Source organism: Aaosphaeria arxii (assembly GCF_010015735.1).
Source record: "Aaosphaeria arxii CBS 175.79 unplaced genomic scaffold BU24scaffold_10, whole genome shotgun sequence".
In the NCBI taxonomy this organism is placed as follows: Eukaryota; Fungi; Ascomycota; class Dothideomycetes; order Pleosporales; genus Aaosphaeria; species Aaosphaeria arxii.
This window is the reverse complement of record NW_022983483.1, coordinates 1,241,351-1,254,511: the sequence shown is the minus strand read 5'-3', so window position 1 is coordinate 1,254,511 and position 13,161 is coordinate 1,241,351. Positions and strand designations below refer to the sequence as shown.

Here is a 13,161-nt window from a genome sequence, read left to right as displayed (position 1 = left end):
CTGCAGCCGCGCTACGAGAAATAGCGTCCTTCGAGGAGATATTCGGGGGTAGAATTGGCGCCGATAGTAAGATGCGCCGACGAGACGGCCAATATTAGGAACACCGAGAGCGGTGTAAAATATGGGATATGGTTCTCCGTTGAACCGTTGGAGGAACAATGAGAGCTGAGATCCATGTGAGATCAATGGTTATTGAAAAATATCGAATGTAGAGAGACTGATCGTCGTGATACCAAGCAATTTGGCGAAGCTTTCTCTCCAAGATTTGCCCAGCAATGCAGCAAAATGTCACATGATTCTATCCAAACAATATGGACATGTAGTGTGAACTGCAGTGCATTCTCTGCAAATTTATTCTAGATCCTTTGTTCTATTGATGCTTGGATTCGTTGAGCTACGGGCGCCTGATACGGGCTGGCTATGGGACTGGATCACGTGGTTAGGACAGTGGATGAAGCTATCAACCCCATCATCACTTGAGAAGTAACATGATAAGCGGGGATCAGCGGCTCTAGATTGTCCATAGTATTGTGAGCTCAAATATAGATCACCCTGTCCAATTGCGCGAAGCGCATAAGTGTCGATCTTTCTTCAATGATTATCCAGTTGATAGATGTACTCTGAGCAAAGTGATTCATGTCAGACCTGCATTGCACAGTGAACTGGAAGACAGTGGATCATTTCTTCTTGTGATCTTACTCTAGGGTTAAAAATCGGACTCTTCGGCGTATAAGGCTCTCGGTTTCATGACTTAACTTGTATTCAATCATCAGCATCAAAGAACAAGCGGCGATATAGGTTAATGGTTCGAACGTTCTGCATCAATATACTTCAAATAAATCGCGACTTCCGAACTGTTTGCATCGGATAGAAACGAAAAAACTGGGAATGGGTCATAAACGAGCATGCATGGCTCCATATTTTCAGACTCGAACAGTGCAGCTTCAGACTTCCTTCTGCCACAACGCATGCATCAGAATCTGATCTACTGTTCTTCTGGTACCCGGTTAAGGGTTGGTTTATCATCCCAATAATCATATCCACTGCCCTGGACCCGAGCTCATAGCCCCATCTTTTAAACTTCAGCTCAGGTTGCTCCTTCACCACTTCCTCGGCGAATCTCGACGCAGACATCAACGCTATAGCCCAATTCTCCGCTGTCCACTCATTCGACAAACCGTTCACCCCCAGATCCGAAATAGCAAAACTGCCGCATAAACGTCTCTTGTTCCGGCCGGAATCCCGCCTTCTCTAGTTCTTCATACCCTTTCAACATCAGCATTTCCCTACGGCCGAGAACATATATGCACTGCACGAGTAAGTACTTCAATGTGAGTTCCTATTACGATCATATTGGGGACTCAAATATACCATCTGCTCTAGTGAGAAAATAACAGACACCCTCGCGACACCCCTCTCGTCTGCCCCTCGGGACTTCTCCGCATCACATTCCCCACAGCATGAGCACTGTGGCGCATATTGTCAGCTTCTAAACTCAAACGCAATGTCTAGAATGCCAAGGACCGTACCAGTGACGGTTATCTAGCCCCCAGTGTCGAGAGTACAGCTAGCTAGAACATTTTCGGGCTTTATACCTGACACCGATGCCGGGTTAGCAAACCCCAGCCTTTCGAACACCTAATGATGGATGCGTTCAAGGTAGCATGCCTACCATTATGAACTCAGTCCCTAGAGTAAAGGTCTTTCATGGCTTCCGTGACATGCCAGACTATTTCTTCCTTTCCTCCAGAACAAGATCCGGGGTATCCTATATCAAGCCAAGCAGCATGCCCGTGAAATACGGATAGATCAAGACTCCCTCGTCGTGGTTGCAATCTTTGTGCACTCGCAGCCGACACGTATCAGAAGGCTCTGAGGCAACGCGGAGGGATACATCGTAGAGTTGTTTCTTCATGCGTTTGAGGACGAGGGTCTCATCTTTTGACATATAGATACGATCAATTGGATCATAAACAGTAGTTCCCAATGAGTGAGAAACCATACTATGCTTAGAAAAACAACTACTTTTCGGCCTGGATGATGACACTGGTGCACCTGGCCTTGGGCATAGCTACATCCAGATTGCCCAGCGGTTGTGGAAGCCAACCGGATGCTCACGCGTTTGAGACATCAGATTTGAGAAATGCAAGCCTGTTGAGAAGCATCGATGAAGTGAAATATCTTGGTGAGAAAGTGCAATTCGATCCAAAGCGAGCACTGAAACATTTGCAATGTGATGTTGAAAACTGCAGTAGCTGGCTGAAGATTGCGGCCGAATCCCTCCCTTGCGCTGCCCGCCAATGGTTGTTGGGGAATATCCTTGCAATACGTACATCATCTGTTACTCACTCTCTTACATGGGATTCTAGAAACAGGCTTCATGCGATTCGAATAAGAAACAAGATTTGAAAATTTACGGTATCGAAAAACGGTTTATCTACAATCAAGCCTCTTTCGGCCCAGTCACTGAGTTCTATGAACCAGAATAACGCTCTGATGGATGTCCAACCCAGCAACACAGATGCAAAGAAACGCCTTCAATATACAAAAAGTACGATCTATACCAGATTTATTCCATGTCCTTCAAATACTTCGAAACCTCGAACGCGGCTCCAGTCTTCGCCCTAATATCGTCGACCGAGACGCCCGGTGCGGTTTCGATTAGCGTTAGTCCGCCGTTCTTCCTATCGACGTCGAACACACACATATCAGTGATGATAGTGCTTACGCAGCGGGCGCCAGTGAGAGGCAATTTGCACTCCTGTACGATCTTGGGTGTTCCGTCCTTCGCGATGTGCTCGGTGGCCACAACGACCTTGGTGGCATCGGGGCTGCCGACGAGGTCCATGGCACCGCCCATGCCCTTGAACACCTTGCCGGGAACCATGTAATTGGCGAGATCTCCTGAAGCAGAAACTTGCAGCGCGCCGAGTATGCTGACGTCGACGTGGCCGCCGCGGATCATGCCAAACGACTCTGCGGAGTCGAAGGTCGAGGCGCCAGGGAGGAGCGTGACGGTCTCCTTGCCTGCGTTGATGATGTCTGCGTCTACTTCTTCCTCTGTAGGGTGCGGGCCCATGCCCAAGATTCCGTTCTCGCTCTGTAGCCAGACGGTGCGGCCCTCCGGTACGAATGTAGCAGCCATGGTAGGAATGCCCACGCCGAGGTTGACGTAGTAGCCTTGCTTAAGCTCCTTCGCTGCGCGACGTGCGATGCGGTTGCGTCGCGCGGCGGCCTCGTTAGGTTCCGACACTTTGCCGTCGTTCTTGGGATCCCGGGTCTTCTTTATCTCGATATTCTTTTCGACCGTTGCGGGAACAATGCGGTCCACGAAGATTCCTGGAAGGTCGATTTCGTCGGGCTTGAGACCACCGACGGGGACGATTTCCTCAGCTTCCACGATGGTCAGGCGGGCCGCTTTGGCCATTATGGGACCGAAGGCTTTGGTGGTATATCTTGAATACAGTGTCAGCACTTTAAACGAATTTCTGCAATGAAGGGTTGCAGCCTACCGGAATACACAGTTTCCCGCCTCATCCGCTTTCCAAGCACGAATAATTGCAACATCACCCTCGAGAGCCTTCTCCATAAGGTATTTCCGGCCATTGAACTCCCTGACTTCTCGTGGTGAACCATAGCCGATCACATTACCCTCACTGTCAAACTGAGCCGGAATCTTTCCGTCTTGCAACAGCGTGTTTACAGCGGTAGGAGTGTAGAACGCGGGAATGCCTGCACCGGCGGCCCGTATCCTCTCGGCCAAAGTTCCCTGTGGACATAGCTCGATTGTGATCTTTCCGCTCAAGTACTGCTTCTCCAATGCCTTGTTGTTGCCCAGAAAACTGAGAATAAGTTTATTGACCTGTCCGGTATTGGTGAGAAGAGCGAGACCACCAACACCTTCAATGCCAGCATTGTTGGAGACAGCAGTCAAAGAGTGCAGCGATGGTCCTCTGTCGCGAATGGCTCTGATCAGTGTTTCGGCGATACCGCAGAGACCAAAGCCCGCGCTGAGAACCGTGGACCCGGACCGAATATCGGCGACTGCCTCGTCGGCAGACTTGAAAAGTTTGGACGCAGAGCGGTCGATTGTGGGTGCACTTGAGGCTGAGGAGGGAGCGCTGATGAATCTCTTTTGTCGCGGAGCTCTCCAATGTGTGCTAATTGTTGCTGTGGGCCGTAATCGTGGTCGGACGGCCTGGTGTGTACACACTCGCGATGGTAGGGAGGTGATGAGGAGGCGGGTCGCTGTTGGTAAACGCTCCATGTTGGGCAAAATTGAATCAACAGAATGATGAGCACTTCTGGGGATCTTTGGATATTTAAAAAATCGAAGCACGTCCTGGTTTATCTCCGGGAATTGTCGGAAATGCGGCAACGGCGAAGCTTGTCGGATCCTACTCGTACATAGAAATTGAGTGCAGGTGCTAGTTGTGTGTTCCTGCGCAGTGACGCACGAATGAAGCTTGGACAGGGTACAGATGGGTCAAACACAAAGTGGGGAGCTCTTTCGGCATCAAAAGTAGCTCCGAAGAGGGGCGCAATTCGCACATTACTTTTATCACCGAGGCCGGCAACAGATGAGAGACCTGTCGGCGGTTTCTTAAAGCTCCATGCAAAAATATGAGAACACATGATTGACAAATAGTGGCTTTCGTGCCGTTCGATTGTAAGAAAGTGGAGCGAGACAAAAGGCCACCACAGCTTGGAGACTGTGGACAATGCTTGGGAAAGTAGGAGTGAAGACGAACACTCTCGTCAGTTTCATTGTACTGCTCAATGCCCCATGGCCCCAGTTTCTTCTCCACTAGAGGCGCCGCGTCCTAATACAAAGCGAGCAGATGGATATTATAATGGTAATGAGAGATCATAAAGCCCATCGAGGCTACGGCAACACGGTACATTTTGTTCAGCGAAATGCGGAATATTTGTATGACAATGACCATTCATTGAAACCCAAAATCAGGTGGATTCATCCAGTCCATGAACGCAAACGCGTTTGGGTCCTCCATAGTGATATCGAATAGCCCTGCCTCAAAGTCTGCTGCATCCATGACCGTCTGCGTCAGTTCGTTCGGCGACATGGTCGAGAACTGCAGTGGCGAGGTCCAATCCTCGGGCATGGCAAATGCTGTCTGGTTAAAAGGATTCATCGTTGGTTCCGTTGACACCAACATCGGGTTTTCGATAAACGAAGATTGTTGTGGATCGGCTGTAGGTGCTGGGCGAGGAGGTTGCGTGATTTCGGGAGCTTGCTTGACAAGCTCACGGAGGTATTTGCCATAGAGTATCGATATGCCGTTTCTGTGGGATGGTGTGCTACCGATGCGCTCCATGACTGTAGCTACCTCTTCTATCAAGTTTCGTACGCTCGGGGCAAGCTTTTGGTTTCCGTTTGGTGAGGGAGTACTTAGGCTAAGGGCGACGCAAGCGGCAAATGAAATCATGATAACAGTGTTATTTGGCATGGACATAAGTCGAGCCTCTCCCTGTATTGCAGCGCGCATGACGTTCAATGCAGATGATAATGCAGATGCCCGGAAAAGCCTCTTGACTTCAGAAGGTGCTGTGGGATGGTTCATGACACCACTGTATGTCGACAGCCTTGTGTGTGTGACCAAAATCTCAACATAGGGAGGAAGTGTTTTCTGTTCTCCCTCGCCAATGGACTTTGTCCATGATGTAAGCCATTCGTTGAAAAACTTGTTCATCATGGTTTCGAGGTCCCGCGCGACATTTGCACCATCGTCGGATGCTCTATAGCTGTCACATCTGGATCGGATCGTGCTGAAGAGACCATCCAAGTCTCTGCGAAGGGCGATCATAGATAGCATTGCCCCATCATGCGGATCAGCAACTTCACTGAGATGCCAGTGATCACAATGCCTGACCAGAGGAGTGATGGGTACACTGTAACTACGGCCTCGAGCAAGGCAGACACCTCGCTCAAGTACGAATAGAGCGAACCATGCGCGTTCTCGCCGTCTTAGAAGCCGTTGACCCCACTCAGATGTTGGGTCGATATCTTCGAAGCCATCCGTTGCCAACGCTTTTCTCGCGTCAATGCAGTCCGCTTTCCCCACTCTCTTCATAATTGCTGGGTCGAACGACCAGGAGGGTGTCACAATCTTATTCAAAGATAGATCGAGCGCAATGCTGAGAGCAACACCAATGTATACACCAGTGTCATCATCACTGGCATAGTGTTGGGGGTGCATCCAAGGAACATTGATGATGAATGCCAACACGATCTCAACTGAGCGAAGCCGCTTCGCAATAACATGTTGAGCGAGTGACAGTCGATGAAGGAGCAAACGTCGAGATAATGCGCCCATGCCAGGGACGAAACGAGAAGAAGCTGTCAACACCGATGTGAATAGAAAGGCCGATCGGTTGCGCACAAAAGAGAGGGTGTGTACGACTGGATCCATGCCCCATCTAGTGTGCGCAAGCTTTTCATGAAAGAATGTCATGAGCATCTCTGCCTCACCAAGAGTTACTAGACCGGCCTCAATAGGATCCCATTCTGGACTTTGATCGATGTTCGCTTTCATCGGTTGGAAGAAACGCTGGATGTCAGTTTCCTGGTTCCTATCCGAGGGTGTTCCTGGGCTAGCCTCTGCGAGTTGCGAGGGTGATGTTAGGCGGAGATCTGATGCTCGAGCTAGTAGTTGAAGAGGGTTTTCTGCATCATCGAGGGCAAGTTGATCGTCACTCGTGTGACCGGCAACATCCTTCTCTGGCAGGAATGCAATGTTTGCAGATATACCATTGCTTCCGGCATCAGATGAACTACTTTGAGTTACATCGAGGAGCTGTCGCAACTGTTCTAATGTAGCTTCGTTCGCAAGAGTATCCGATTTAGATTTCTTAAGAGCCTCTGCAATTTGGAAGACTGCTTTATCCAGGCCAGTTCGTTTGCTGCGAGATATGAGTTGGTACTCAAATCTTTTGATATTGGGAACTTACTTCTTAACGCCCTTTTGTCTTCCGACGTGGAAATTGGGAATTACACATTCTCCACCTGAAACCGCGCACTTTGCGCAAACACTGGACCCTAGCTCACGCTTGCACTTGATCTTGCTTCTCCTGCATGTTAAGCAGGCCGCCTGTTTACTTGACATCTCTTGAACTGATAGAACATGTTCAAACGACAATTTACCTGCGATCCCTCAATGCCTCAGATGCGATGAGAGGGGCGTGACTGCTGTGGCCTGCACGTGATTCTGGATGATTGGCAGTGAATTGGTGGAACGCAACAGCTGCACTGCAAATCAAGTGCTTGTGCACATTTCAGAATCCTGCGTATCTCTCATCGGGTTTCTGGTAAAAGACACGAGGGTTGGTTGTCAACGACGATTGCGGGATTGGCTTTGAACTTCCGGCCGGGGGTTAGGTACGGCATCATAGGGCTATGACTAATATGTCTTCGCTCCATCCCCAAAGTAGCTAGGATTGGATCGTGAACCGTTCTATCCCTTACCATTCTTATGGAATACGTGACTACTTCTTATCACTCTTTTAGACTTCTTAGGAGAACTGACTGGTAGGTCCTTAATCTCAGCAATGAATTAGCTTAGAGGTCGTGGGATCGGCTCGGAGATTGTGGGATCAACTCGGAGGTTGAGCGGTGGGCTCGGGTGTTGTGCGATCAGCGCGGAGGTCGTGAGACCGGCTCGGACAGAAAGTCCATACATAACTTACTCAACTGAGAAATGAGTATCTAATACCTGTCGCATAGTGTCTCAAGGCAATATGTTGTCCTTCACTGCCTATCTTTTGCTCTTGGTGTCAAGAGCCCGTATCAATCTCGACAATGATAAATACTAAGATCCATCTCGCAATCATGTTAGCCAAACCATTCTCATATTTGCCTGATCCACCATGATTTACTCAATTTACAATTTTTTGTTATTCCTTCCATTTGCTGTTGCACAGCTGCCAGACCAGTCGCTCGATGCGATGGTTGGCAACACCTGGGACGCGTATCCCATGAACGAGGACTCAATTTCTGCTCGTGCCTTGAAGGACCCAGTCGACGCTTCAATTAATGAAGCACTAGAGAAGCTCTACAAACAAGACCCAAAATTGAAAGAAGCAGAGCAGGCGAACGAACTTGCCGCTTCGAAGGAGGGGGAATTAGAATCTGTATCGGGAGGAACCTGGAAAGGCACAAATGTCAGGTTTGTATACCCTGCTTGACTGTTATAACTATTTTGTACTGATCGAATCAAAGCGATTCATCCAATTCACCACTGGACGCGAGAGACCCGGGCTTCACTCATGTTTTCAAAAGAAGTGAACGTGGACTCATGAGTTGCCTTCAGAAAAACAGGGTCGAGTTCATCGCTCAGGGTGACGCAAAGTACAACGAACTATCGACTCCGTACAATACAAGGATCAGGACGAGGCCGCGCATCATTATAACACCAAACAGAGTCTCAGATATACAATACGCCGTAGTATGCGCTCAGAGAGAGGGATTCAAGGTTCAACCCAGAGCTGGAGGACACTCATATGCAGGATATAGCACCGGCGACGCGAACACCTTGATCATTGACTTGCGGTACATAAGCAATGTGGAATACGACCCCCGGTCGCGAAAAGCTTTCGCCTTTGGAGGGGCCCGACTTGGTAATCTTGGACTCAAGCTGGGAGCAGATGGGAAGGCTATCAGTCATGGGGACTGCCCTGGCGTTGGCCTTGCTGGCCACTCCCTTCATGGCGGCTTCGGATATACATCGCGAATGTGGGGTTTATCCACAGACCATATCCTGAGCATGAAAGTGGTCACTGCAACTGGGGATTTAGTATCAGCCTCTCCAAAACTGAACTCTGACCTTTTCTATGCCATGAAGGGGGCAGGCGACTCTTTCGGTATTGCGGTGGAATTTGAGCTCAAAACTAGGACTGTTCCAGACAAGGTGTTGCGATTCATCTTCGACCTTGCAAGATATTCCAGAGACGCAAAAAGGATGGCTGATGTTTTCGTCAATGTTCAAGCCTGCGTCCAGTCTAGAAGCTTCGGTGATAATTATGGCCTGACCATTCGGTTGGCAACTGATGCTTTCCGAGTAGCTGGTTACTTTTACGGGAAGGAAGCCGATTTCCAGCGAACAATGCTTCCATGCTTATCGAAAGCGGCCCCAGTCACAATCACCATCGAAGAACAATCATTCTCAAGGTCCTTGTCCAGTATTGCAGGAGATGCGCCTCTTAGACGATTCATAGATGCCCCCGGCGCCAAGTCAAACTTTTACGCAAAAAGTGTGATGATACCAGAGCAAAGGCCGCTGAACAAGGCGCAGATGCAAGACTATTTTCGCACTGTCCTAGAGGCAGGAGCCAGAGTGCCCAATCAGTTTGTTATTACATTCAGATTGATGGGCGGTACAGGAAGTCACGTTAAAAAAGATTATGGTGACACCTCCATTCCATGGCGGGACACCCTGTGGATTGCTCAGCATGATGGCCAGACACAAAGAAATCCAAGAGACGTCGCAAGAGCAATAACGGCAATGAATGACCAGCTAGAGGGCTCCATCCAGAGAAATGTGGCTACCTATTTCATGTTTCCACCATTCATAGATCCTGATCTTACTAGGGAGGAGTCCCACAAAATGTACCTAGGCGACGAGCATTCTCGACGACTCCAAAGGATTAAAACCAAATGGGACCCAACAAATGTCTTTTCGAATCCGCAGTCGGTTCAACTAGAAAGAAGAAGATAAGTATATATAGACCCCGTTTGATACGTAATAGACTACAAGATAAGATAAGGCACAAATAGATAGGAAATTGGACACTATATTGCTCTAGCACTGTGAAAAAAATACGTTTGCCTACTATATCACAAATATGTTAATGAGCATGATGTAATGGTCAAGCAGTCTACAGGTGTTCTAAGGTCCTTTTTGTCTATAATTTGCCCCGCGAATCGTTGCTTCGGATGTCAGATATACAATACTTTGCGAGGAATTTCACTGCCTACTCCTGCTCATCCGCCTTTGGCTTCGCCAATTTGGCGGCTTCCGGATCCTTCAACATCTCGTCGAAAACTGGACGAGGGAGCTCGAATGCTTCTGTGGTGCGCGCGAATGTGATTCCACCGAGACGTGAAATGGGCTTGAGAACCTGTTCGGAAATCCGTTAATTACATTACTGATCTTATCTGAAGCGTATATGAATACCTTAGGATCGATAATATTGCCCTCCGCATTGATCGCATCCTCTCTGACCCAGAATCTCACCCCCTCTAAGAAGGCTGTTACGCCAGTCTTCTTACCGGGCGTCGCCTTAGATTCCCACTCGCGGACCTCTACAAGGGTTGCTTCGGTGCTGAAGACAGCTTCAGCCACACGGTCCGGCTTCACAATCTTGCTCTTCGCTGGGGTAAGACCGGATAGAGGCCATTCACTGATTCCTTCCGGTGCGTTTATCGAGGTAAAGTTTGCGGCCTCGACGAATTCCTCGGAGATGATGTTGACCACGGCTTCTTTGGTGTCAAGTAGATTCCTGAGCGTGTCCTTCGCATTGGCCAGGCTGCCCGCGAAACCGACAACGAAGATTGGAGGGTCGTGGTTGACGAAGTTAAAGTAGGAAAATGGCGCTAGGTTCGTGCTCTTTCCATCGCCGCTTACTGTGGATATGAAGCCAACTGGTCGTGGAACGACACCGGAGATGAGAAGCTTGTAGTTGAAGACTGCTGGACGGCCTTCCTCGTAAGGATCGATTTCGCGGTGCGCAACGCTATTAGGTGGAGGGATATTTGCACCATCGCCCGGTTTCCATGATGTTGATGGTGTTTTTGTGTAGTGGAATGAAGATGAAGTATTGAAGGGTGGGCGTGAGGCTTCCACGCCTTTGAAGTCTGGGTGGGGGTTCCTTTGGATCGCCCTTTCAGCTTCGAGTCTATCAGTACTTGACATTGTGATTGATTGTCGTAAGTCCTTGGGGAAATGATGGAGGCGTCGATTATATATATACTGGCAAGTTCGGTGAGTGTTTACAAGGAGGGATGAATGGCGCATTGGGATTATAAAAACTTATCAATAATCTCACTACTGCGGTAAGAGATGTGAGAAGGAGTGCCGGATCCAATCACAAGTTGCCGACGGTCTAAATCGGGCATTCGATGCAGCGGCACAATTCCGTGCTCATGGTGGGGGGGGATTCGACGGATAATGTAGGGCGTTCGTACTTGTCACAGCTACTGCAGTCGGTTTAAGACTTGTCTAAGGGGATACCAGCCAGTAGGGTTGGCTATTCATGGCTCAGGTGCTCGAATCCGCTGTGGATACAATATGACGCGGGCCGATGCTACCCCGCGATTCCAGTCCAAACTGCCCATGTGGGTACATACCCGATAACAACTAAACATAACCAGGTGGATAGTGACGGGCGACCGAAGATAAGATACAAATGCTCTGATAAACAACATCAATCACCTTTTTGACACGACAGCATTCCTTCTGTCTGCATCATTGCCTATCTGATCTGGTTCTTAGCATGAATTTCGTTCCTTCAAATAGTCTTTGGCCATCCAATAACCTTTAGCTATACCTATTGATATCTGAACATTATCATCGTTTGACAAGATTTCTACAAGCCGTAGAAACATCCTACAGTCTAAAACATTGATTCAAGATCATCTAGCCTCTCTACATTTCTTGGTATAGAAGTAAAACCAAAAGGCTCCGAGTCCAGTAAACTTCAGTAGTACAACAGGACACCAGACCGAACTACAATAGCGAACGTCTCAGTCCACTCCAAAGCCTCAGGTATCCCCCATAGTCAGAAAAAGCACAATGGCAGCCTCGGACCTCCCAAGCATGAAAGAGCTAGACCTCAACGAATACAAGACCTATAAGCTTGGTAACTTCAAACTCAAATCAGGAGGCGAGATCCCAGATGCATTCATTGCATACAAGACCCTAGGAGACCCGTCTCTCCCAGCAATCATATATCCAACCTGGTACTCAGGCCGTACGTAGCTCCTTCAGCTCCCCACAATCAACCCCCTTGCGAATCCTCCTACCAACCCGACTAACACCCAGACCCCTAGTGATCTCCGACAATCTCTGGCTAATCGGCTCTGATAAAACCCTCAACCCCTCAAAATACCACATCATCATACCCGCTCTCTTCGGGAACTCTCAATCCTCTTCCCCTTCCAACAATCCCATCCGCCCGTTCCCGGAAGTCCTCTTCTACGACAACGTGCGTGCCCAGCACCAACTCGTCACCGAGCACCTGGGGGTCTCGCACGCGCGCGCCGTGCTGGGATGGTCCATGGGCGCAGGCCAGACGTACCAGTGGGCGACGCAGTATGCTGATTTCATGGACCTGGTGGTTCCGTTCTGCGGGAGCGCGAAGACGAGTCTGCATAATCAGGTGTTTCTTGAGGGAGTGAGGAGCGCGCTTTTTGCTGCGAAGGGGACGAGCTCGGGAGGGGTGGCGAAGAGGGATATGGAGCAGTTGAGCAAGGATGGAAGTGGCGAGGGGAAGTATGCTGGGTTTGATGAGAAGGTCAAGGAGGTCGGGCTGAAGGCTCTTGGGAGGGTGTATGCTGGGTGGGGATTCAGTCAGGCCTTTTATAGGGAGAGGTTGTATGAGTCGGCATTGGGGTATAAGGATCTTGATGACTTTTTGAGTAACTTTTGGGAGAAGTGGGCGTTGAGTAAGGATCCGGAGAATATGCTCGTCATGGCTCACACGTGGCAGGCTGGGGATTGCTCGGCGCAGGAACCATACAACGGGGATTTCAAGAAGGCGATGCAGGGGATCAAGGCAAAGGCTCTGGTTTTGCCAGCAAAGACAGATCTGTATTTTCCGCCGGAGGACTCAGAAATCGAAGTGCAGAATATGAGGGAGGGGATCGGCGAGTTGAAAGTATTCCCAAGCATCTGGGGACATTGGGCCGGTGGTACGTTTATCTTGGAAAACTACTGATATCTCAATGCTTACGTCGATGTCAGGACCTGGCGATAATCTCGAAGATGTCAAATGGCTCGATGATAACCTCAGGGAGTTCTTTGAAAAGAATTAATAAGTACAGATGAGCGTAGCTTGAATTCTGTTCGATTTTCTCTTAACCAACGAGAAGTTATCAAACAAATGACTTTCACTTCATAATATCTCCTAGCAACCTTTCGGGAGTAT

The 13,161-nt window shown here is 49.1% G+C and overlaps 5 protein-coding genes across 5 annotated transcripts; 2 read left to right on the top strand and 3 right to left on the bottom strand.

Annotated features, from left to right (window-relative positions):
* Positions 1–2,372: 2,372 nt before the first annotated feature.
* Positions 2,373–4,584, bottom strand: BU24DRAFT_496277 (3-oxoacid CoA-transferase). Its single transcript, XM_033534185.1, has 2 exons — positions 3,513–4,584; positions 2,373–3,455 (listed from the first exon to the last, which is right to left on the bottom strand). The coding sequence occupies exons 1-2, from the start codon at positions 4,265–4,267 to the stop codon at positions 2,570–2,572; spliced, it is 1,641 nt and encodes a 546-aa protein (XP_033379502.1). The 5' UTR covers positions 4,268–4,584; the 3' UTR covers positions 2,373–2,569.
* A 77-nt stretch (positions 4,585–4,661) lies between these two features.
* BU24DRAFT_378071 (uncharacterized protein) lies at positions 4,662–7,358 on the bottom strand. Its single transcript, XM_033524659.1, has 2 exons — positions 6,970–7,358; positions 4,662–6,921 (listed from the first exon to the last, which is right to left on the bottom strand). The coding sequence occupies exons 1-2, from the start codon at positions 7,122–7,124 to the stop codon at positions 4,947–4,949; spliced, it is 2,130 nt and encodes a 709-aa protein (XP_033379501.1). The 5' UTR covers positions 7,125–7,358; the 3' UTR covers positions 4,662–4,946.
* A 683-nt stretch (positions 7,359–8,041) lies between these two features.
* Positions 8,042–9,746, top strand: BU24DRAFT_378068 (FAD-binding domain-containing protein). Its single transcript, XM_033524658.1, has 2 exons — positions 8,042–8,183; positions 8,237–9,746. The coding sequence occupies exon 2, from the start codon at positions 8,313–8,315 to the stop codon at positions 9,729–9,731; it is 1,419 nt and encodes a 472-aa protein (XP_033379500.1). The 5' UTR covers positions 8,042–8,183; positions 8,237–8,312; the 3' UTR covers positions 9,732–9,746.
* A 53-nt stretch (positions 9,747–9,799) lies between these two features.
* BU24DRAFT_427377 (flavo protein-like protein oxygenase) lies at positions 9,800–11,239 on the bottom strand. Its single transcript, XM_033529213.1, has 2 exons — positions 10,191–11,239; positions 9,800–10,134 (listed from the first exon to the last, which is right to left on the bottom strand). The coding sequence occupies exons 1-2, from the start codon at positions 10,926–10,928 to the stop codon at positions 9,988–9,990; spliced, it is 885 nt and encodes a 294-aa protein (XP_033379499.1). The 5' UTR covers positions 10,929–11,239; the 3' UTR covers positions 9,800–9,987.
* Positions 11,240–11,394: 155 nt separating this feature from the next.
* On the top strand, positions 11,395–13,139 carry BU24DRAFT_427376 (homoserine acetyltransferase family protein). Its single transcript, XM_033529212.1, has 3 exons — positions 11,395–11,985; positions 12,065–12,925; positions 12,978–13,139. Exons 1-3 carry the CDS (start codon positions 11,808–11,810, stop codon positions 13,046–13,048), a joined length of 1,110 nt encoding a protein of 369 aa, XP_033379498.1. The 5' UTR covers positions 11,395–11,807; the 3' UTR covers positions 13,049–13,139.
* Positions 13,140–13,161: the final 22 nt, after the last annotated feature.

What these genes read in the sequence shown, in the direction of transcription:
- BU24DRAFT_378071 (XM_033524659.1), bottom strand. Translation starts at nt 7,124, where the DNA reads ATGTCAAGTAAACAGGCGGCCTGCTTAACATGCAGGAGAAGCAAGATC. An exon ending in AGACAAAAGGGCGTTAAGAA is followed by an intron (nt 6,922 to 6,969) that starts GTAAGTTCCCAA and finishes CATATCTCGCAG; the next exon opens with CAAACGAACTGGCCTGGATA.
- BU24DRAFT_378068 (XM_033524658.1), top strand. Translation starts at nt 8,313, where the DNA reads ATGAGTTGCCTTCAGAAAAACAGGGTCGAGTTCATCGCTCAGGGTGAC.
- BU24DRAFT_427377 (XM_033529213.1), bottom strand. Translation starts at nt 10,928, where the DNA reads ATGTCAAGTACTGATAGACTCGAAGCTGAAAGGGCGATCCAAAGGAAC. An exon ending in GCAATATTATCGATCCTAAG is followed by an intron (nt 10,135 to 10,190) that starts GTATTCATATAC and finishes ATTTCCGAACAG; the next exon opens with GTTCTCAAGCCCATTTCACG.
- BU24DRAFT_427376 (XM_033529212.1), top strand. Translation starts at nt 11,808, where the DNA reads ATGGCAGCCTCGGACCTCCCAAGCATGAAAGAGCTAGACCTCAACGAA. An exon ending in TCCAACCTGGTACTCAGGCC is followed by an intron (nt 11,986 to 12,064) that starts GTACGTAGCTCC and finishes CCAGACCCCTAG; the next exon opens with TGATCTCCGACAATCTCTGG. An exon ending in CTGGGGACATTGGGCCGGTG is followed by an intron (nt 12,926 to 12,977) that starts GTACGTTTATCT and finishes CGTCGATGTCAG; the next exon opens with GACCTGGCGATAATCTCGAA.
- BU24DRAFT_496277 (XM_033534185.1), bottom strand. Translation starts at nt 4,267, where the DNA reads ATGGAGCGTTTACCAACAGCGACCCGCCTCCTCATCACCTCCCTACCA. An exon ending in GCGGGAAACTGTGTATTCCG is followed by an intron (nt 3,456 to 3,512) that starts GTAGGCTGCAAC and finishes ACTGTATTCAAG; the next exon opens with ATATACCACCAAAGCCTTCG.